General features: G+C 41.8%; 1 protein-coding gene across 1 annotated transcript; it reads left to right on the plus strand.

Moving 5' to 3' along the window:
- Positions 1–1,023: 1,023 nt before the first annotated feature.
- TRIB2 (tribbles pseudokinase 2) lies at positions 1,024–19,571 on the plus strand. Its single transcript, XM_009909474.2, has 3 exons — positions 1,024–1,304; positions 5,222–5,514; positions 18,332–19,571. The coding sequence occupies exons 1-3, from the start codon at positions 1,035–1,037 to the stop codon at positions 18,798–18,800; spliced, it is 1,032 nt and encodes a 343-aa protein (XP_009907776.1). The 5' UTR covers positions 1,024–1,034; the 3' UTR covers positions 18,801–19,571.
- The last annotated feature ends 2,835 nt before the right edge of the window (positions 19,572–22,406 follow it).

The following is a 22,406-nucleotide window of genomic DNA, read 5'->3' on the forward strand; positions in this document are numbered from 1 at the left end:
CATCCCTTTCCTTCTACTTGTCCTACCCTTAAGGGGAGGAAAAAAAAAAAAAAAAAGCCTCAAAATTTGCTGCTTGCATTTCATTTTTTTTTTTTTTATTTTTAAAAACAATTCCAATTTATTCCTTACCCCCAGCTTTTGGCTTATTGCCCCTGCAGCAAGAAGTCAGCTCCCTTCTCGCCGTGTTGGTTTTTCTTTTCTTTGTGCATGAACTACATTAAAACGTCGTGAAGGCAGCAAGCCCCCAACCAAAAAATCCAGAGGTGCGGTGGAAACGTGAAAGCCTTCCTCTTCCCTCGCTTGCACTTTTTGTTCTGTCGAAGCGGCCACGACAACGACAGCACGTTTCTCTCCGTTGGCGCGGAGCGGTGCGCGCCGGCCCGCGTTCCGCTTCTGTTCCCCGTGCCTGTGCGGCTGACACCGGTGCGCGGCTCCATCCTCCGGGGTGGCTCTGCCGAGCCTACCGCCGCTCTGACCGCTCTTTTGTCGGCCACTGCCGCTGCCCGCTCCAACTTAAATGCTCGCTCGCTATTTCGCGGGGCATTTTCGGAGCGCCCCGGGCGCCAGCGGCGAGGCTCACACGCCATCTGCAGCCGGGCCGCGGCAGCGCGGCTTTGCTTCGCCGTAGGAGAGCGATAGGACGAACCCCGCTGCGCGCAGCGCGTTACCTAACCTTTTGTTTTCGCTCTCGCTGCGCGCTCCGCTGGAGCGGCGGCCGCCGAGGCCCGGCTGCGCCGCCCCGCAGCCCCGTCGCCGCCGCCCCCCACCCCGGCACCGGGCGCCGTTGCCCCGCCGCCGTCGCGTTCTTCCGCGCCGCTCCGCGCCCGGCTGCCGGCGGGAACAAAGGGGCGCGAGCTGAGCGCTCTCTTTCTGTGCCCAGGACGCGGCGCTGAGGCTGGTCGCCCGCCGCCGCCGCGCTCCCGCCCCCCCCCCCCCCCCCCCGCCACACAAAGGCAGCCGCAGCCGGACGGGCGAGGGACCGCACTCCACGCCAGGGCTCCGGTACAGCGTCTCGGCTGGTTTTCTCCATACTCATGAACATACAAAGGTCAACCCCTATCACGATAGCACGATATGGGAGACCGCGGAATAAAACCCAGGATTTTGAGGAGCTCTCGTCCATACGGTCCATCGAGCCAAGCCAGAGTTTTAGCCCGAATCTAGGCTCGCCGAGCCCGCCGGAGACCCCGAACTTGTCGCATTGCGTTTCTTGCATCGGGAAATACTTATTGTTGGAGCCTCTCGAGGGAGACCACGTTTTCCGAGCCGTACATCTGCACAGTGGCGAGGAGCTGGTTTGCAAGGTAATACCTCTCCTCCTTGTTCTCCCCCTGGGTTAGCCTGCTGGCGCGGTGGGTTCCCGTGTCATGCAGGAGGGCCGAACACTGTCCTGTAGTTCAATTATTAAACAGTTGAGAAACAAAAGGCAAGAGGACAGGATTAAAGGCACATCCTGTAACTTTTCCCTCTCTCTAGACAATGGCCACGTTATAGCGGTGGCCCGGAGCCAGTTCTGCCTCTTACCGGGGGATATTGTTCTGGAAAGAGCCGTTCTTTTAAGTAGGTCTTAACGTGAGTTCAGATCAGGAGAAAGCCTCATCTTCCCCACTCTCACTTTTCAAAATGGAGTAGGGAATCCCCAGTTAATTTTAAGGTGCTGGAACCTGCTGGCTTCCTCGATTTTTCCTGTCCCTTTTTCTGTGAGCTGGGTCACGGAAGAGGATGGAGAAGCGGGAGGGGGAGATTGCCAATATCTTTGTCTTAAAAAGGTTACAAAAACACACATTGAATTAATCAGCCTGTGCTCCCTCTCTGTGGAGGTTGTTTGCAAACAGCATCCTCCCCCATTACACAACTGAGCAAGAATAAAACCTGCACACCTACGGTTTTTAGAAGAGCAGACAAAATAGATATCCCACTCTTTGTAGCCAGCCTGCTTTTCGCTGCCTCCTCCCAATTTGCTCTTACTAATCAAAGGTGAGCTGTGGGGAAAAAAAACAAACTACCACACATGCGTGCACTTCTGTGAAGGGATGTTTCTCTTTCCCGGCTCAGGGAATACTTTTGTTTGTTGAAAATTGCGATTCTCATTGTTTGTGCTGACCCAGACAGACTCATGCCCAGCAAACTGAGGCGGTACTCTTAACAGTTTTTATAACTATGTATCCAATTGAAACCTTGCAACACACGCTGCAGTATTTGTATTGTTCCCAAAATATACAGTTGATCCATTTGGCTATTTTGAGCAAATCTGTGATGTTGAACTAACTGCAAAAGTAAATGTAATACAGCCTGTTTGTGTTCCAGGGATTAATGATAGTATTGCTGACTGTTTCATGTTTTCCCGCACTTGATTTGTAAAAAGTTGTAGACTAGGTTATAGCAGAGAAGTGAAAATAATTACTGCTGTTTGCTATTTGTAAAAATGCTTACAGATGGAGTTGTAAGACCTGATGTTAAGAGGCAACTTACAACTTTGTGTGATTATTTAGGGGCTGGGGGGGAGTGGGCCCTTGACTTTGCAAAGGACTGATACTGCATGCTGAATCGTCTGCTTTGTTTCTAAACTGAAACAGAACCTGAGAATTTCTAGACTGAAAGCCCTGCTTGGTGCAGTAATACAGTGCTGCACTCTAGGACACTGGCATCTTTTCCTGAAATAAACAGATCCCACAAAGCTGCTGCTCTGCATGAAATTATAGGTGAACTTGCATAGCAAGTAGTAAAGCCGAGTTACTGCTCCTCTTTGTTTCCCGTTTGGTTTGCAGGATTGAGGTACTGTATTGATAACAGTACGAACAGCAGAACTGCAGCTCACAGAATGGACTTTTTCTTTCCTCCTTCCATTTAAGTTGAATGGTTTTGAGCTGATTCTGACATTTGAATAGCATCGGTTTTTCCATATGTGCAAGGCACTACTTCTAGCTCCAAAAATATGATCTTAGCCCAAATTACTAGCTTGTGAATACACAGTTGTCAGTCCTGAACTCATCTTAATTTAGTGCGTGCTTTAAAATGCCTACAGTATCATGTCTACTATTTGTCAAGTAGCCTTCCGGCTCAGAGACCTGTTATCTGGTGTCTTATTGAAGATGCTCTTAGAGATTGCTTGCAGAAGCATTGGTTTGGATAACAGACACATACTGATGATTCTCAAGATTCATTTGGCTGCACCCACTGCCTGTACAGATGCCATTATTTGCTTCAAGGCTCTGTGGCATCCAAACAATGGTAACTTCTCACTTCCAATTCCCTGCAAGAACTAAATCAAACTGCAGCTTATTGGACATTTGCTGAATTGAGGCCAGGGATCTTAAAGGCTGGGATACAAAGAAGCCCTTTATAAAAGGTATTCTAGACTGTAGCAGTATGATAGCACTTCTCATGTCTCTCTTTTCAAACACAGCATTGGTAGATATCCAGACCTACTTATTTGCCATAGTCTGAGAAGCACAGTGTGTAACTAATTTATATCAGGATAATCTGATTAGGAGAGAATTCTGGAAAGGATTTTTTTTTTTTTTTCACATGAAGGTTTGAGCTACATGAATGTTCCTGCTTAAATTTTATTTTCCAGCAGCTGCTTGGTAATAGACCCATTCACTTACAGTGCAGTAGTTACGAGTTTTGAGATCCAAATGTCAATGAATTCTCCTCTGGAATGAATTACACACCAGGGATTTTAGCAACGCCCCCTTCCCACCCGGGTTCTGCTTCCCTGGCGCACAATGTCACCAGAATGCCTCAGTGCTAATCTACCCCCCATAAAATGTGTTGGATCTCTTTGGCAGCCTGCCATTAAGGTTGTTTTAGCCTGTGCTGGAGTATGGCAGCACAGGTATAGAGTACGGGAAGAAAGAGGTGTGTGAGCAGGGGGTGTCCCAGTTTCTTGGCATTTGGGTCCTTTTCTGTAGAAGGAATTTGTTGGGATTGTGCTCTGAAGCATTAAATGACTCAGGTTTTGAAGCCTCAGGTGAATGTTGATTGAACCGGCTCTCTCAGTTTTGAAAGCTTTTTAAGGCTTCAAAGAAAGCAGAGAGATTTGCTTTTGGAGGAGATAAAGTTTCCTACTAATGGAATACAAGAAAATAATTGCAATTTAAAGCAGTCAGAGACTTACACAAGTTCTTAATGTTTATTTTCAGTTAGAATGAGGCGACTACCTTAAATTATCTTTTCTAAACTAACAGAGCACCCAAGAATAAGTTATATATTAATCAACTTTTTATGCTAGTGGAAATGCTAATCCCTTTCTTTGTAGTACATCTGGACCAGGTATAATTAAAAATCACTCCCATTAATGCTTTGCTTGTATCTTCTTTTAGCACACTGATTTATGTTATTCTCAATGAAGTATTTTTCTTGTAATGTGGGCATTTCTCAATTGACTCAAATACTGATTCATTCGTCATCACTAGATTATAGTAACTTTTATATTTGGGTTTCCCAGCAGCCTTTAATTCTTAGAGCTCATTCATAAGATCAGTGATAACATACTTGCTGGTAAAGGGACACTTTTAGTGGAGCACTCAATTGAAATGCAGAGCCCAGGGTGGGTTTTGTCTATCCCTTGCCTTTTGGAGGATGTTTGTCTGCGCTCCAACAGTTTCCTGGGTTGTCCTTCTGATCTTGTAAACAGCCATTGTAAAACTGAGACTTTGAAAGTGAAAGTGACTTTGCTGTTTGTCAGAGATTAAAGAGAGGCAGGAAGTAAACATGAATAGCACTAGATGATATTTTAAACTTGAAAATTCTTAAAGCTTTAATAGGTTAATAAAATTAAAATAGAGAAGCATGTGGATCAGGGTAGATTTAACGTGACAGCTTGTCGCAATACAAAACTATTGGCCATGTTCTCTGTGAGATTATTTGGATGGAAAACACAAGATAAACATGTTTCCTTCAAAGTAATGCTCCTGTATGTTGCTGATCTTCAGGGCTTAATTTTAAATGTGACCAGCTTTTAGCAAATGGAACTATTCTTCCTACAAGTTTAAGACTAGCCTTCCCTGTCAAGGTTACCCGTATGTTCTGCGTGGGGTTGTGTAGTCTGTTTTGTCTTGTCCTCAGTGCCCTGAGCTTGTGACATCCTGTTTACATCAATGCAGCTTCGGTAGCAGCATAAATTGTACTTAGATGGATCTGCTAACAGAATTAAATGTACTATAACTTCACTGTCCTTCATATTGCTAACCTTGGCTTTACTTTGTTGTTCCTACAGGTGTTTGATATTGGCTGCTACCAGGAGTTATTAGCACCATGTTTTTGTCTGCCTGCACATAAAAATATCAACCAAATTACTGAAATAATTCTTGGGGAGACAAAAGCGTATGTGTTCTTTGAAAGGAGCTATGGGGACATGCATTCATTTGTTCGTACCTGCAAGAAGCTTAAAGAAGAGGAGGCAGCCAAACTCTTCTATCAAATAGCTTCCGCTGTTGCACACTGCCATGATGGTGGACTGGTACTGCGAGATCTCAAGCTGCGAAAGTTTATTTTCAAAGATGAAGAAAGGTAAGAGTCTCCCTTACTTTACAGGTGGGGGTCCCTGAGGTCAGATGTCAGAATTACAGGATGCTCTACCCTTTGTTGTCACCATACCATTTATTTGTAGTACACAAGGTGTAACACCTTTTCTTCTGAAACCTGATCATGGGATGGATGTGCCACTTTCCCTTCTTGCTTGGGCTTTGGAGTAAAGTAAGTATAGAGTACTGTTTGTGTCTGTGCCTGGCCCCTGAGTCTCCATCTGGAAGAGCACCCTCATTCTGAAGGAGATGTCATCTGCTGGAGGATGGCTCTGCTGAGATGTCTGGTGTTAGAGCGCGGCTGCCATAAATACTACTAGTGTTAGAAAAAGAAAGGAGAAAACGATCCAGTATGTTAAGGAGGGAAATGGCTCATTTCAGTGAGGAGACATCAAGACATCAAGAACAGCCAAGTGGTTAATGCTGATACAGGTTGGAGGGAAAGGGCCACCAGTGCTTTGGAGGACTGGTCTGATTACAGCTTCTTGTTTTGTGTGCTGTGAGAGTCTGGAAGCTGCTTCCGAGAGTATTATGTGGTCACTAATTGTACTGAGACAAAAACTGCCTTGCAGAGTGGGTGCCTCTTTTTAGCATCAGAGCTGTTGTGGTATTTGGGCAACTACTTTTTGTTTTTTTTTTTTTTTTTTTAGCATCTCCTCTCAATAACTGGGTGGTAAATGATTTGGGGAAAGACTGTGGGAAGGCAGGGAAAAATAGAATGCTGGATACTCTGGGTATAATGTTTGAAGTGCTGTATCTGATACTGAGCTATAGATGTACTGTTGTACCTGTGCAAATTTCATCTCTCTTTCCTTGTGGTTGCCAGTTTTCATTATATTACATCATGTATTCACTTGCAACTTCCACATAAGGCACCGGAATAGTAATCACTGCTAGTGTAATGTCAGGGCTTTCACTGAGGGATTAAAATGAAGAAGAATAATTAAAAAAAGAGATTAGATAGGGGCAGAGCTTGCCTATGTGCTGCTTCATTTCATGGTAGAAGACAGGAAGATGGCTTTCCTTTCTAGTTAAATCCTGTAAGTTGTCCCAAAGCTTGTTCAAACTGTTTCAGAGTGAAATGGATGCTCTGGAGAGCTTTGTTAAAAATAACCGGTGCATATCAATTCCATTTGGGACTGTTTGGGGAAGTTAAAACCAACAGCCAAAGCACAGAAGTTTTCTGCAGGCTCAGTAAGTGCATGATCTGAGAATTAGAAAAAAATAATACAGTATTCAGTCAGGAAAGAGAAGTCCTCAGCCTATCCTGTTTTGGAAAATAATCTTCTTTTAGTCTCTTTATAAACTAAAAAAGAAAACTTAATTTCACTCCTTAATTCAGGCAATTCTCTACAAAGCAAATAGCTCTCATTTATTTTTTTTCTGCTGCAGCCCCAATATATATGATTACCCTTTCCTCTTCTTCAAATGACAAAGTCTAAAATTTAACTAGATTAATAACCACTCAGAGAGATACCACTCCAATAGATGTAAATCACACTTTCACAACTCTTACTCCAAGTGTAATAATTAAACACCATTATAGCCCCTCTGAAACAGATAAGGAAACTTTTACAGAATGGTTGGGGGAGAGATTGTTTTCTGTTGTAGCTGATAATGTCCTAATGTTAAAATGGATCTTTTTCAATTTGTTTTTTTTCCTGAGGATATATGTAAACTTTTGTGGTTTTGTATGAAATACAGATCTTGGAAAAACTGCTCCAATTGAGGGCAGCGTGAGTTCAGAGCAGTGTAGTGGGAGCAGACGTGGGCCCATGCTGCATACTTTTGAACTCTTATCCTGCCGCTTACTAGGAACTGAATGCAACGTGAGGCACGGGGCCAAATCCTTTAGCCACCCACTAAGAATGGTGTGTACTATAATAGTGTTTGCTTTTATGAATGTTTTTAATGTAACTGTCATCTGCAAAATCACACAGTTACTCACTTTTGAACAGTGTCTTCCATTTATACAATAATCCACTTTAAAGGCCAGATAGGACTTCCTGGTTATTTTTAAGGTAATTGTAATGCAGTTTTCTTCTAAATGTAATGTTGATTTGTAAGTGGAGAGGTATTGTAATCCTTTGTCTGCTAAATAAACATGCAGATGAAATAATGTGAGATAGAAATAGAACCAACAGTGACTGTCTCTTTCTGATCATCAGACTGTAATCACTCATCACTCTTATTCTGCTGCTATATTTAGGCCAAAAAGTCTTCCTGGACCTTCCAGGTTCATGGAGGTGTTTGTGTGTTGCTTGTACCCCTCTGAGCTCAGGTTGCCTGGAGGCTGCTGATGCTGATGAGGATACCGAGCAATCTATGTTTCAGAAGCTGCCTTTGGCAGCAAAGACTAGAAGATGTATGCTGCGTGATCTATTGCTCTTTGATACCGGTAATGAACCGAGGAGGAAGAAAAGAAGTGAAAATTATGTGTGAACTGTGCTGCTGTATGTTGCCTATTCTTAAATGGAGTTCTTCCTTAGTAGTCCTTTTCCTAGCTATTTCTTCAGGTCTGACTTTCTGCAGTTCACCATTAGTGGCTACAGCTTTAAAACTTTCTCTTCTTGAAGATTCTCACAGCTTTTATTTGGTAGAAGAAAAGATGGGAAATCCAGCATGCAGGCAACACATGATGGAAAACTCACTTCTTTTATATTTATTATTGATCAGATACTTGTCTGTGCTTAGTTGAGCGCTGACAGACTGGAGGAGCCCAAGAGAATATGAATGATATATGGAAGCAGTTCCACTCATTTAAAAAAAGAAAATCAATTACAGCATTTCGTAGTACGTAGTCCTTCCATTGACCCTAATGATATCCCGCAACTTCAATACGAAATCAGAGCTCCTGGAGTTTTGCAGAATGATACATTCTACTTTGAAACTCTTGCTACTCTGTTCCCATTATCAAAATTACAGATGGTATTTGCAAAGGTTCAGGCTCCTGATCTAATAGCATCATGAGTGTTCTTTGCTTCTACTGATGTCACTGCTAAGAACGCTTGTTATTTGGATGTTGCAAACTGCAGTGCCTTGGGATGCCTGTAATGAGCCAGGAGGTAAGAAGGTAGAAAAAAAACAATGTGGGAGGCTGGTAGTGCTGAGCATTTTGTAGAGATCCTAATCTTACTAGTGTCATTTTCTTGATGTGCTAAATCAAAGGTAGCCTCTGAGGGTGTGTTACCTTCTTACTACCACATGTGTGAATAGATCAGTACTTAAAATGAAATCCAACATTCCACAGTGTGGAAACAAAATAATTCTGTTCGTGTTTTAAGATACTTTACCTATAGCTTCCTTTAATCCTGAGCTCCAGAAATTTTGAATATATGATACATTAAATTTCATCAAAGTTGTCTGTGCTGTTGCCAAGCGCTGTGGGTCTTTCATCTCTTGCATAAAGGAAGGTTGGGAAGTTTTGCTTTTTGGGGGAAGGCATGTCTGTGATTCTATTTGTGAACTATGGGTGAAATAGCCAGTCTTGTGTTAAAATTTCAGAGTTAAGCTCCTTAAAAATGCAGTTGATCTTGATGAAGCAGAATTTCTAAGACATTACAGCATGACTGGAAATGTTTTGAAAGACTGGGTTAGCAAGCAGCAGCACACTTATTAAATGAAGGCAGTGACTTTAAGAGCACTGAACATATGAAAAACACTGACTTATCATGCTGGACTTTCTAAAGTACCTTTAAGATTCTTGAATATCTAGAAATTGAGACCTTAAACTTCTAAATAAATATCCGTAATTTTTTCTTGCCCTGGATGTTAAGCCAGGTCAATGTTGATGTTGTGGGACTCTTGATCTTGATTATTTTTTGCTGTGCTCATGTCCTAATACTAGGCCCTTGGGCAGAGCGACTACCCTTCTAGCTGGTGTCCCATATTGATGTTGCAAATGTGCAGGGCTTTTTGGCTTGGCACTATACACATTACGTAGCTAATAAAGCTGTTCATCAGTCTGATATATAGCAGATGCTCTGAGAAAGAGCCACCTCAAAGATCTCAGAATTAAATCAAACATTTCTGTGTTGGTTGTTACAGTGATTTGCCTCATATAAGAACGTTTCTGCTGTCAGGGAATTATTAATTTCTTCAGTGCATTTTTAAGCCTTTAATTATATTAAAATATTAGCTGTCGTAATATTTGAAGCTTAAAGACCTCGTACATTTATCACACTCATTGAAGGGAAAATGAAAATATTTTTGGTATTTAGATACTGTAATTTTCCTGTGTTCTTTGAATGAGGCAGGTGAGATTCCATAAAAATAAATAGAATTTGACACTTTTTGTTCTGTACCATGGGAATGCAGTCAGTGCAGTACACTCTTTAGAAAGGCTGTGTTAGCATAACATACTTATTTGATGCTCTTAGAATGGTTTTACTTCTTTTTTTCCCCTCTAGAATATCTTATGTTTAAGTGGATGGTGCTTTGAGGTGACATAGTTGTGGTGTTTGCAAACCTAGTGATAGAAGCCTGATCCCACAATAAAAAACAGAATGCATATATTGACCTTCTATCAAGTAGATCTTTCACTTTCTTGTTGAAAGTAGTAAGTTTCCTCCCCAGCATTTGTCAAATTGTAATGGGATCAGCTGCTTTTTCTCCATGGTGTTAGAACTTAATGTTTTACTTAAAAATTGTTAGAGAACAGGTAAGTTAATGCTTTCCCTAAGTCCTAAAGTAGAATTAAAACAAGCAAAATGGGAGTGCTCTTTAAATACAAGACCATTTAGGTGTAAAACGAGTCTTCATCTGTTTTGACATTTAAATACTTCACATTTCCCTGAATGGAGCCACAAGTCTAAAGAGCATAATTTTTTCAATAGTGGAGAATCATAGGTCGAATTTCAACTCAGGAATTAGGATTTTTTGAATATATGGAGGTAGGCAAATTGCTTCACAGGCAGCAAATTTCTGCTGTTGAATTTAGAGGTGAGGATGAAACCGTTGCACAACTGTTTTCCACAAAAAGGTTTGTGCTGTCTTTTGTTTTCATGTGGTTTGGTTACTAAGCCTCTGTTTTCTCCCAGTATTTCTGGGAGCAATGCACTTTGTATTTGTAGGGTATGCTGTACCCTTCCGAATGGGGTGTGGGAGACTAGCTGCAGATGTCAAACATCATACTAGGCCTGTGAAGTGCGTAAATCTCCCCCTGAGGGCATGGAGGTTAAATGCTATGCCTAAGGTCATGAATGAAAGCAAAAGCTGGGGAAAAGTTGGCTGCTGGGTGGCCTGAGATGAAAGCTTGAGCTTCAGTGCACCTTGAGTCAGCTCAGTGAGACCATCAGAGGCAAGAGCCTTTCCTGTAGAGCCAAGCTCTAGAGTTTGCAGAAGGTTTTACCATTGGACTGTCCTATCTCCTGCTATTTGGCTTATAGTTGGACCTGTATCTTTTCTTTACTCTCTCTTCAGTTGTTTTCCCATTGCAGCCTCATCTATTAGATCTGTTGAAGGATAGTGTTGAGGAGCAGTTCTATGCTATGCTTGGAACAGGAAGGAGAGCCCTGCTTGAAGGCCTGTGTGTGGCCTCCCCAGCAATGCTGTCAGACTTTCTGAGGGGTGCCTCTGGCTGACCACTGTGTTATGTATTGGTTGTAAGGTCAGGCATGATTGGTATGGTTGGGTCATGAGATGCCAGTCATGGGATTGATCTCTCCAATGTTAGGTGCTTTACAGTCCCTGGAAGTAGGTGTCTCTTGAGACATCTTACATTAAAAGTTCAACAGCTGGTTATTTTGAAGACTTGGAAACATCCATCCATGGACTTCGTGCCAAAATATTCAGTGTTCACTTTTGAGTGGAGACGGAGGACTTCTTTGTACATTTGTACAAAGGAAAAGTGAAGATTGTAAACAAGAGCCCACTGGAGGTGTATTTAGTCTTAGCATCTGCTTTTTAGTAGATGTATATTGCTTACAGACAGGTTTGCAAACACCTAAATGAAAGGTTTCCAGTGGGGTTGTGAAATAATGGTGCTGCTTTGTTAGAGGTGCTGAGCACCCACTGCAGGCTCAGTGTAAGGCTTTTTTTCTAATGTGGAGTTTTAATTAACAAAATAAAGTTTTAAGCTTCCTAAGAGCTCCTTTAATGGAGCTTCACCATGCATCATATTGAAAAAATGGTGGACACAGCATACAGTTGACAAAAGAACTTTTTAAAACACTGACCTTCAGTGTAATCTAAAAAGATAAAAGTGAGATGAAGTAGCTGCCCTGAATCAGATGCTTATCAAGTAATGGACTGCTCAAAGTACTGTAACCAAGCCCCTCTGTGCAAGGGTCTGGATTGGATTTCAAAGCCTACACACAGGTTGCTACCTACCTGTCTACTTTTTGAGAAACCTTGTCTCCTTAGGCAATAGGGGGGTGGAATAAACTAAGTATATGGCATATGGGACAGGCAGTTCCCAGCAATCCTATTTTAATGTTGTAAAGCTGAGGTTTTTGGAGCACCAGCCTTTCTTGAAGGTGTTTAAGGGGGTTTCAAAGCACTTTGTAAATGGAATTCTGCAGGAAAAAAAGGCCAATGTAAAACAAGATAAAAGCCCTAAGTTGCTGCATGTCAGGAAGGGTTGTGAGGCAGGGCTGAGTGTGCTGGTAGCATCCCTTCAGAGGAAGGGTGGGGGATAGGTAATTTTTAGAGGCTTCCTCATTCCACGGAAGTACCAGTGAGGGAATCTTCCCTTAGGAACAAGGTTCATCCTGTAAACCTGTGCTGTCTGCAAGTCCCAGTTGTCTTTTGAAACATATCCTTGAGCCTGTTTCATTATGCAAGAGATGATTTGTCTGACTGCCTTTGTGCAGGTTTGGTTTTTGTTTGTTTGTTTTTCTCCTTGAAGTTGAGTAGGACATTGTGTTGTGAACTTCCAGGCTGTATGCTGTTATGTGCTGGAAGGGATCATAGGGTGAAAGGAGCAGGATTTAAATTGATGGCATAACATTTCCCCTCTGATCCCATGTGCTTTGCTGCCCCTGAAAGAGATCGGGTAGTTCTGAGTTCAGAGTCTTTACACCAAGCTGCAAATCATCTGCACAGGGTTTTGCTGGCAGCTTTCCCCATCTCACTGTCTTGGCGGTGACAGCCTACTTTTGCATTATTTAGGAGATTCCCTTAGTTAAAAAAATCAATTAGCAAAAGATAACTGTTTGCAAAGTGGGGCTTCCCCTTTATTTTTTTTTTCCCTCTCATTGTGACTATAATGGCATGATTGCATTCATCTTTGTGATGAGGTGCTAGCAACTGGCCTTGATTAAATGACCTGTAAATTATTGGCCGCACAGGAGCAATCCCTGATCTATTGGGCAGTTGATGGCTTGAGTGCCTCTACCTAGGGAAAGGCTTTCTTGGCCTCAGAGTCATGTTGAAATATGAGATAGCATTGCTTGGGTGCCTTAATTTTTTATGGGTAGATGAGAATATTGTGATACACCTCTTCCTCTTAGAAGTTGCCATTTTTTATTTACCTGAAGTCTTATTAATAAAATTGCAATTCATGTGGTGATGATAGTTGTTTTCTGATCTCTCCAGGTGTGAGGCTGCTATATAGGAACTGTAAATTTGGATCATTTGATTCTGACCCAGCCTGAATAGCAAGTGGATGGTGTACCTGTAGTGACCGTAGAAGGATGGCTTCTTCTGTCTTTTCTCCAGGCAGCTCATCTGGCTGTCATCTGAGGGATGATGCTTACTAAAATTGTGACTCTGATCTGTGGTTAGTGTTTCCAAAGTGATAATGGTGGCTCAGCTGTAGTTCAGGTGTTACTTCTCATACATACTACTTTAAGCACAGTCTAGAAGCAACTGCTTTTGTTGATTCAGGCATGGTCTCTCTTATTACTGGTTGTTTAATTGCTGCAGTGGAGATACTTTCCTTTGAAATACTCAGACTTTCAGTCATTCCTTCTGCTTTTAATGTTCCAGGTTTTGTGGTTGGTGTTTGGGTTTTTTTTTCCTATCTTATGCTGTATGATCTTAGAGCCCTCCAAATCTATTGATTTTTAGTATGGAACTTGTGTTTGCTTTCGGAGAGCAAGTGTGGCTGCTGGGTTCTTACAGCCCTGGCTTAAGTGTCAAAAGGCAGGATAGCAATTTGCCAGTAGCCGCTAAGTTTTATAGGGAGGAATAATGCAAATCACTTCGGAAAAAACTGCAGGATATGCAACAAAGCCGCCTGCCAGAGACGGTGCTTACTCAGGAGGGTGCTAACTCAGGAGCTTGCATTGAAGAATCTTCTGGAAGATGCCTAATTGATTAGGTTTTGTTACATTACTGAAGAGTAAAGTCTGAATACAGTCAAGTAATGAATGGCATATTGATAAGAAATTCAGAGTGGTATTGTTTTTCATGGGTTTCCCTGACGGTTTCTATGGGGACAAAGACGCATTTCCCGTCTGAGTGCTGCTGCTGCCCTCTGATTGCACTTCTGTGGTTTCATTCACCAGTAATGGGAAAGCATTCATAGGCAGAATAGCTTCCCCTTTTTAAATAGCCATGATTCAGGGTTGTATTTTTTTTTTAATGCATTAGACTAATGCAGTGTTTTATCAATGATCTGATAGATGTATAATGCTCTTTTTCCAAGTGCTTATTCAGGGTCTGCATTAAAACTTGAAATTATGTACTGTAATTACGTAAGCCTTAACAAAAGTCTTTGTTGTCCTACAGTATGTGTGCAAAGTGATTCTCATCCGGCGTTGGCAGTAGCTTACGTTTGAACTTTAGGGATTAATTTTATTGCAACCATTTGAATGGTTGAACTCGAATACTGATGCTTTTGAAAAACTTTTTTTTTTTTCCTCTTGTGGGGGTCTTTCACTTGACTGATGTGAGTTAATTATTTAGAGAATGAGAGGGGTTTCTTTGAAACACGACTTCTAAAAAATATAAAAAAGAATTTTTTTTGTTCTTGTCCTTCGTGATGTGAGGCACTTCAAAGCTGATGGTGATTTCACATCTCAGTGTTTGGTTTTGAGGCTGTCCCTTGCCTGCCAAGTGTTGAATTTAGGGTCGTCTGGTTACTCTGCAGTTGGATGCCTTCCCCGCTCTTTGCTGTGGAGGTTCTGTATTCTCAGAAGCTACTTGCAATGTTGAGGGTCTGTTTGTTTTTCTTGGCTTTTATTCTTTTTTCCTGGATAGTTGATTTCAGTGCTTCCTCTGAGAGCATGTGGGGGAGGGAGAGATTGCTTCTCATCCATCGTGTCTCTGCATTTCCATATATTTAGACTCCCTTCTTTCCTGTTTCCCCCGGCTTGCAGAAAATAGACCTTTTAGGCAATGCTTGAAATACAGAGGAAGGGAAGACCAGACAGAGCTGAAAGCTATTTCTTGCAGAGATGGGGTGCTGTGTGCTGGGAAATAGCAGCTCCTAAGCCAGGCTGCTCCTTTCTGACTGCCTGTAAAACCTGAAATGACTGTAAAAAAAGGGGGGTGAGATTTGCCATTCACACCTGTGTATTAGCTGTAGTAAGACTGCAGACTGAGGAATGCAAAGTCATCCATCACTGGTGAAAACAGGCTGGAGTGTGGGTCTCTCCAGCCCCGATTCTGGCTCGCAGTGAGGGGTGCCAGCGGAGCCGAGCCAGGGTCCTTGGCAGCAAAAGCTTGTGAGTGCTTCTGTGCACCAGCTGTGCCAAGCAGGTGAGCTGCCATGCCAGCAAGCCCTTCCATTACTCCTTGCAGTCTCCTTGCTGCAAGGATGGCAAACCTGTGTTGTTACCTTCTGTACAGACTCTCAACCTTAAAAATGAAAATAGGAGCACCTCGAGTTGCTTCTGATGGTAATTGGGAAAGGGAGAAGGTCACACTGATGCTGTGTATGTGCAGAAGAGATGGCAGCTCCTGCAGTTGATGAGGGTAATGCGTGCCTGTGCAGAGTGGCTTATCCAGTGCCATACGTGTGCTGCTCCTTGTTGCAGAGGAGCCATTTCATCACTTGTCTTATACACAAGGGTGGTGTTACTAGTTGAGGGTTTGGGGGCTGACAACGAAGAAGGAGGAGGACTGAAGACTGTGTTTTTGTTTAATTTCAAACCTTTTGTTTCCTCAAAGCCTGTCAACTCAGCAGGATGAAAAACCTGGTTTGAGCATTTACTTCATTTGGCTGCGGCTTATGGAGGAGCAGGCAGATAAGGGCCAGCTGTTGTTCCATTTGTTTGCTTAAACAAAACCTGCTGTAGCCTCTGTGGAGGACTGCAGGCTGCAGCACCTTGTGAGACAAGCAAGTCAGGGATAAAGCTGTTTCTATTTTATTATTAAGAAATTGTTTCTCCTGTTGGAGAAGATTAATTTTTTGACAAACCTTTCAGTCTGCTCTGCGTGATTTTATATCGCATCCATTGTAGGAAATAAGAGATAGGGAATTCCAGTAACTTTTTTTGTGAATTAAAAGCTTCTTGTTGAACTGTGGGGTTTTTCTGTTTGTTTTATTTTTTAAAATTCTGTGGCAGCTCTCGGAAATGTAGGATGGGAGAGTAAAGAGCCTTTCCCTGTGCTGTTGATGCTGAGATGGCAGGAGAGTGTGTGTGGGGGGGTGAATTCCCTCCTGTAAGTTATTTTTATAAATAGCATGTTCTGCTCCACTCCCTCTGTGTGTGTGTGTTCTGCTTCTGTTAGTTAGCAGGAGTGAGTCGATGCTTTCCTGTCTGGCGGTTCAGTGACTTAATGCATGTTGGAGTAGCTGGCCTCACCATTTTATTGCGACACATGCCTTTCTGTGGAAAAACTGAGGTGGGCAATGCAAATGGAACCACAACTCATGTCCCTGCCTTCCCTTTCATTTCCTCCTCTCTGTTCTCTGCCTTCCTTGGTGTGCTTTTTCTCTAGGCATTAGTTCTCACTGCTCTTCTGTGCTGTACAGGTGAAGGAACATGTCAAAGCTGAGCATTATGAAAGGTCTCTCCTGTTTGGAACCCTCTGAGCTGTGTACAGAGGGAAATTGATGTGGTCCTGATAATTACAATTGCTTCTCCCTGCACCCAGTTTCCTTTGTCAGATATTACTGCTGTAAAGTATTTTTGAGTGCTAATGAAGGAGTTGTCCATTGCCAGGAGAAGTGCTGTTAGGCTGGCAATGAGTAATTAGTCAGGAAGCAGGTGTGTTGCACAAACCCCATCAGCATCCAGATTGGAAGAGAAAACACTGACCTGTTTAAGGCGAGCAGTAACAGCCTTGGCACACTGTGCTTGGGATCCAGGTATTCTGAATTCCATATTTATGACTTCCTGATTCAAAGCATATTGCCAAAGGGGCATTCACCTCTCCTAGTAGGTGTTTCTAGCTGCTGAAAAGGTCCAAGTGTCATTATGAGAGCTTATGGGACAGTCGCCTCTGAAGTACTCCACGGAGTATAATGCTCTTCTGTTGGTTCAGAGAAGATAGTTCTGAGCTGCCTTGGAACCAAGTATAAGTGAAAACTGGTCCAGCTGTCCTTTGCAACTCAAGCCTGGGTGATGTCTTCAGTAAACATTTAAAGAAACAGGGTTCTCTTTGTCTGTTTTAATGCTTGTAATTGATGTGCTTTAGTCAAGAGATGAGAGTTCTCCTTTCTGGGATGAACTCCAGTGAATGTTATGGAAGTGTGGCCATGACACAGGGCTGAGTGTGATCATACAGGCCAGTGAGGTTGAGGGACAAGGACAGTAATACCCAAACTGAATTGTCCCAAGAAGCTGAAAAGAAAGCCTGCACTACTGCTAGGTGACTATTCTGTCTAGATGCACTGGACAAGTCCTGTTGTGTTGTCATGATCCTGTTCCCAAAACCAACTGTTCCTGGGAAGTAGTCTAAAAATTGGTCATCCTTTTGGATATCTTCAACAGGGACAGATTTTTGAATACAGTTATAGATGCTAGCAGTGAAAATTAAAAGGAAAGGAAGGTTATGTTCATCTAATGCTGTGACAAGCAACTCAGCATCTTTCTTTTTTTTTTCCCCCTAATCCTATGTGATACCCATTAGGGAAGAAAATTCTCTTGCAGAGATAATTACTGCAGTACAATGATAAGTTCAGCACTTTGCAGGCAGGAGGAGTTTGCAATCTAGATAAAGTATCCCTGTCATCTCTCTGCAAGCTGTTTGCTAGCCTCTCTGTTCATTCCAAGGTGAGGAGCTCCTCTGGTTCTGCTGAGTGGATAAGCTTGCAGTTTCTTGGCAGCATTCAGCTCACCTAATTTCTCTTTGCCCAAAGGTCTGTTTGAGAAGACTGAAATCTGTTAAAATTGCTATTCCTTAATGTTAGGATAAAGAAAAAATGCTGGTTGGAGGGAATCCATTTAGAGTCAGAGCGACCATTTTACTCCTATTGAACCTTGTCGAATGACAGGTGTAAGTGTGTTCTCACTGGTGTGAATGCATCAAAATAACCTTGTTTAGTTAAGGCTAGGCTGGGCATGGGGTACCTCAGAGTGCAGCCAGCACAGAAAAATTCTTGAGGTTTGTGTCTCCAGAGTTTTGGAAATCACACCTATGAAAAATTTACAAGTACATGAATATGGCAAGTATTAGTAAGGTCTTGAAAAGATACAAATGACTTTGTGGGACATAACTGTATTTGAAATCTTATGGCTCTGTGTGTGGCAATATTCCCTATATGTCTCTGGTATCTCTCGCTGGTATAGAAGAGACAGTATCAATTATCTGTAACAAGTCCTATGAGTGGGATCTTAAGCTAATGCACTTCTGTAGTTGAGTCATGCAGAACATTACTATTATGACTGTGTAATTGTTAACAGTTAGGAATCTGAGTTTTGATGTTTGCTTAACTTGATGGGTTTGGTGTTGTTTTTTTTCCCCCACAGGACTAGAGTGAAATTGGAAAGCCTAGAAGATGCATATATTTTAAGAGGAAATGATGACTCTCTTTCTGATAAACATGGATGCCCAGCTTATGTGAGTCCAGAGATCTTGAACACAAATGGCAGCTACTCTGGCAAAGCAGCGGACGTATGGAGTCTAGGTGTCATGCTTTATACCATGCTAGTTGGACGCTATCCTTTCCATGACATTGAGCCTAGTTCCCTCTTCAGCAAGATCCGTCGCGGGCAGTTTAACATTCCAGAAACTCTATCCCCCAAGGCAAAATGCCTCATACGTAGCATACTGCGTCGGGAGCCATCGGAAAGGCTGACTTCACAAGAAATTCTGGACCATCCGTGGTTTTCTACAGATTTTAATGTATCGAATTCAGGATATGGTGCTAAGGAAGTATCAGATCAGCTGGTGCCTGATGTCAACATGGAAGAAGACTTGGACCCATTCTTTAACTGAACACAAAGACTGGTGTTCAAAAGGTACACAACCTGGAGATGGACACATGAAGGAGCCCTTCCTGACCGTGTTAAATCACATCCTGCATCAGCCTAGCTTGGTAGCAAAAGACACTCAAGAGGTCCTCAGACTGAGAGGGAACCTCCACAAGGAGCTAATATAACAAATGTAGCATGGGGACAGATTGGGGGGGCGGGGGGAGCTTGCTATCAGGTTAGATTGATTTGGAGGAGAAAAGGCAGCATGGAGCAATTGTAGCTTCTCACCTTTTTGGAGCCAAGGAGACTGCACATGCCAATTCCGGTGCAGCTGTATCACTCCTGTTTCTGTTCCATTTAAAATAGTGGTAACTCACAACAAATAGAAACTTTTTTGCCTCAGCTCACATCTTGGCATCGCACTGTTAGATATTTAACTTCAGCCATTATTCAGGGAAAGGACAATTGGCTAACACTTTTTTTTTTTAAATCAGATACCTAATAATTAATGGGGTTAACTTACAAAAAAAAAATTAGGTGCACAAAGATGGACATGAAAAGTGGGTGCTAAAAACAAACAAAATTTCAATTCATGTCTCTTGATAGCTATTTTCAACTCATTTCTTCTAAATAAACTACTTAATACTCTTGTCAGGAAATGACATTTTAATGCTTTGTTCCCTTAAGGGGAAGTAACTGTCATTTAACAAGCTGTTCTGTTTTGTGTCAAATGGTTTGTTGCAGGAAGCTATTACGACTCGAACTTCCAGATGCATTACTGCTATAATTTGGGGGGGGGGGGGGGGGGGGGGGTGAAGGAAGAAAACTATGATACTTTTTTTTTCTTTAATTTTTTTTTTTTCTTTTTAAGATACAAGATACTGGCTTCCATATCTGCCATGCTGCACGTATATGACTAGAGAGGGCAGAAAGCCCTTAGTCGTGTCATTATCTGAGAACCGATATCTTCTTTAACTGACTGGCCCACATGTAAATAGAGGGCTCTTTTATTATTGAAGAAGAGTATTGTGAGTTGCCTTTTTTTTTTTTTTTTTTTTCCTTTGAATTTCTCTCAACTAGGAAAAAGAATTGTTTGGATTTGATTTTTTTTATTATTATTTTTAATTTGGGGGTTTTTCTTTAGCTTTTTGTTGTTGGTGGTTTTGTTTTTGTTTTTTTCTGTTCATGTCCAGAATAAGAAATAAGAGGGTATTAATAAGCTGAACATTTATATTGCAGATATTCCTCTTGAAACATACACAGTAATATGCACCTTTTGTATTGTCAAGACTTATTCTATTTATTGAAGAAAATGTCACAGTAGTGATGTATTAAGCCAGTACTTCAATTACGGGTTGACTTGGGATGACATGTTACATGCTGTAGTTAACACACTTCTTTTCTGTTCAGGTATTTCTGTCCCTAAATAACTTTTTATTTAGCTTCTTTTTCTAGATAGCTTTATTTGATTTAGACTGGCAAATGTTTTTATTACTGCTTTTATATTGCTGTATGATATTGAAATCTCTTGGCATAAATATTTGTGTTTCCAGTACCTCAGTTGTTCTGATATTACTGCCTGTATACGTTTTGTGAAGTGGTCATGTTTTTTGGGTAGGTACATGTGGACTCTGTAGTATGTAAATGTTACTTGAATTTGTGCTTAATTATAGTATGTGGCATGTGCGTACAGCTACTTGGCATTTGACGTATGGATGCTATTTGCCTGCCTTGCAGGAAAGTTATGGTCCCACTCTCAAGAGGATGTTTCACAGTTCTTTATCAAGAGACAAAGCTAGCTGCAGCTGACCTGCCTTGGTTCTATTTTGGTAAATAAGAATATAAAGGAGTAATGTTTTTACACTCTGAAGATGGTGCTGTGTCAAGAAGGACTTTTTCTTTTTTCTTTTTTTTTCTTTTTTTTTTTTTTTAATTTTATAAGTACCTTATAGGAGGAAAGATTGGTGATGTGCATGGTGGGGTTTTACTGCCTCTGGTGCTTTGTCATGTATTTGGTTTAATGTTTTTTGTCCTAATCTCTTCAATAAATAAAATTGTGCATATTTAACTAAACTTTGGTGGTAAACGATGTTCTTACTAAATGGCAGAGGCTCTGCAGGAGTTTGCTCCTTTTGGATCATTTAGGTGGTATGTTTTGTGCTGCTAACAAGCTCTTGCCAGACCTATGAGCTGAGAAAACGTAGCGCTTATATTTGCAAGGTAATGCTGTAAACCTTTTCATCAAAAGTTATGCTCTTTTCAATGAATGAAACAGGCTTTCCTTTATTTTCCTGTGGCTTGTCCCTACCACTTACCCAGCTCATTTACCTTTTTCAAGGAGGGCATTGAAATGTGCTCAGAATTACATAGTTTTAATGATGGGAGGCTCTCTGGATGATGAAGAGAGATACCAAAATGGAACAGGCTGGCATTTGCACTTTCTGTTAGTCCTAGAGAAACATAGGTCTTGCCTTTGTACCTCTGCAAAGACTAGATCTGAAATAGTACCTCCTAATTTACTGTCTTTTACTTAAGGCCAAATTCTGTTTCTGTCACTCAGGTGGTAATTAATAGATGCAGATAGTGAGATCATGTAGAAGTGCATGTGGAGCATGTAAGATGCTTTGTGAACATGGTGCAGGACAGGTGAATCCTGGTCCATTAAGAAAAGACAGTTTGAACTGAGCTTTGATTTGAGCCAGGATGTCTGTTTGAAGCAGTTATGATTTGACAAAGCTATAGGAGGCTGATGATCACCCCTAAAGAAACCCCCTAGCCCCAAACCTCTCAGCTTCAAAATGACAGTCTGGTACCCAAACTAGTAGCACAGGGATGACTGTCAGGCTGGCTAATTGTGCTACATGATTTCATCCAAGGTAATTCCTGGCACATGTTGAATATTTCAGTTGGTAGGTTGAAAATTAGAACTGTTTATTATAGCACCAAAATGAAAAAGTTATTAATGTGCAGAAACACTCAAAGATCAGTTTCTAAATGATCTGTATGCCTGCAGCCAAAGTTTAAATTACTTGAAACTCTTTCAAATCAAACTCCCACAATAAATGTGCTTTAAAGAAAAAACCAAAAAAAACCACCACAAAACAACCAAAAAACCAGATTGTAATCAGTCAGAGAGAGAAGGGGAGGGAGGGGAGAGAATTTCCTTCTCCCCCACTAAAACTTATGTGAATGGCTTCTGTTCTGTTTGGGTGGAAGTAGTCAGACCTTATTTTACAGCAACCTGCATGCTTGCTTTTTCACTGCCAGTAATTATAGGAAAAATGTGGCTGACTAACGATTGCTCGTTTCTAGTGAGTCTTTTGTTCAAAGAAAAAGCTTTCTTGGTGTTGCTGTGGAGGAATCCTTTGGCAGCTGAAGTCAGCTTTATAAAATCCTGAAGGGATGCCTTGTTTTCAGAGCTTCCTTGTCCCTAAAGTGAAACTTAAGAGGGGGATCTGTAGTTCAAACAGCTGATTGCTGGTCCTCTTAATTCTTTCATGGGTGCTATTAGTGGAGTATGCGTATAGCAGTACTTGGTGCAGAACTGCCTCAACAGCTTTGTTGGTCCTCTCAACCCTAGATTTGGGTAGCAACTGTGAAAGAATGAAGGATTTTGCTGAGCAGAGGC

This window comes from Dryobates pubescens, chromosome 3 (genome assembly GCF_014839835.1).
Source record: "Dryobates pubescens isolate bDryPub1 chromosome 3, bDryPub1.pri, whole genome shotgun sequence".
Taxonomy (NCBI): Eukaryota; Metazoa; Chordata; class Aves; order Piciformes; family Picidae; genus Dryobates; species Dryobates pubescens.

Coding starts and splice junctions, on each gene's coding strand:
- TRIB2 (XM_009909474.2), top strand. CDS start 1,035: ATGAACATACAAAGGTCAACCCCTATCACGATAGCACGATATGGGAGA. Junction 1,305..5,221: donor GCGAGGAGCTGGTTTGCAAG/GTAATACCTCTC, acceptor TTGTTCCTACAG/GTGTTTGATATTGGCTGCTA. Junction 5,515..18,331: donor ATTTTCAAAGATGAAGAAAG/GTAAGAGTCTCC, acceptor TTTCCCCCACAG/GACTAGAGTGAAATTGGAAA.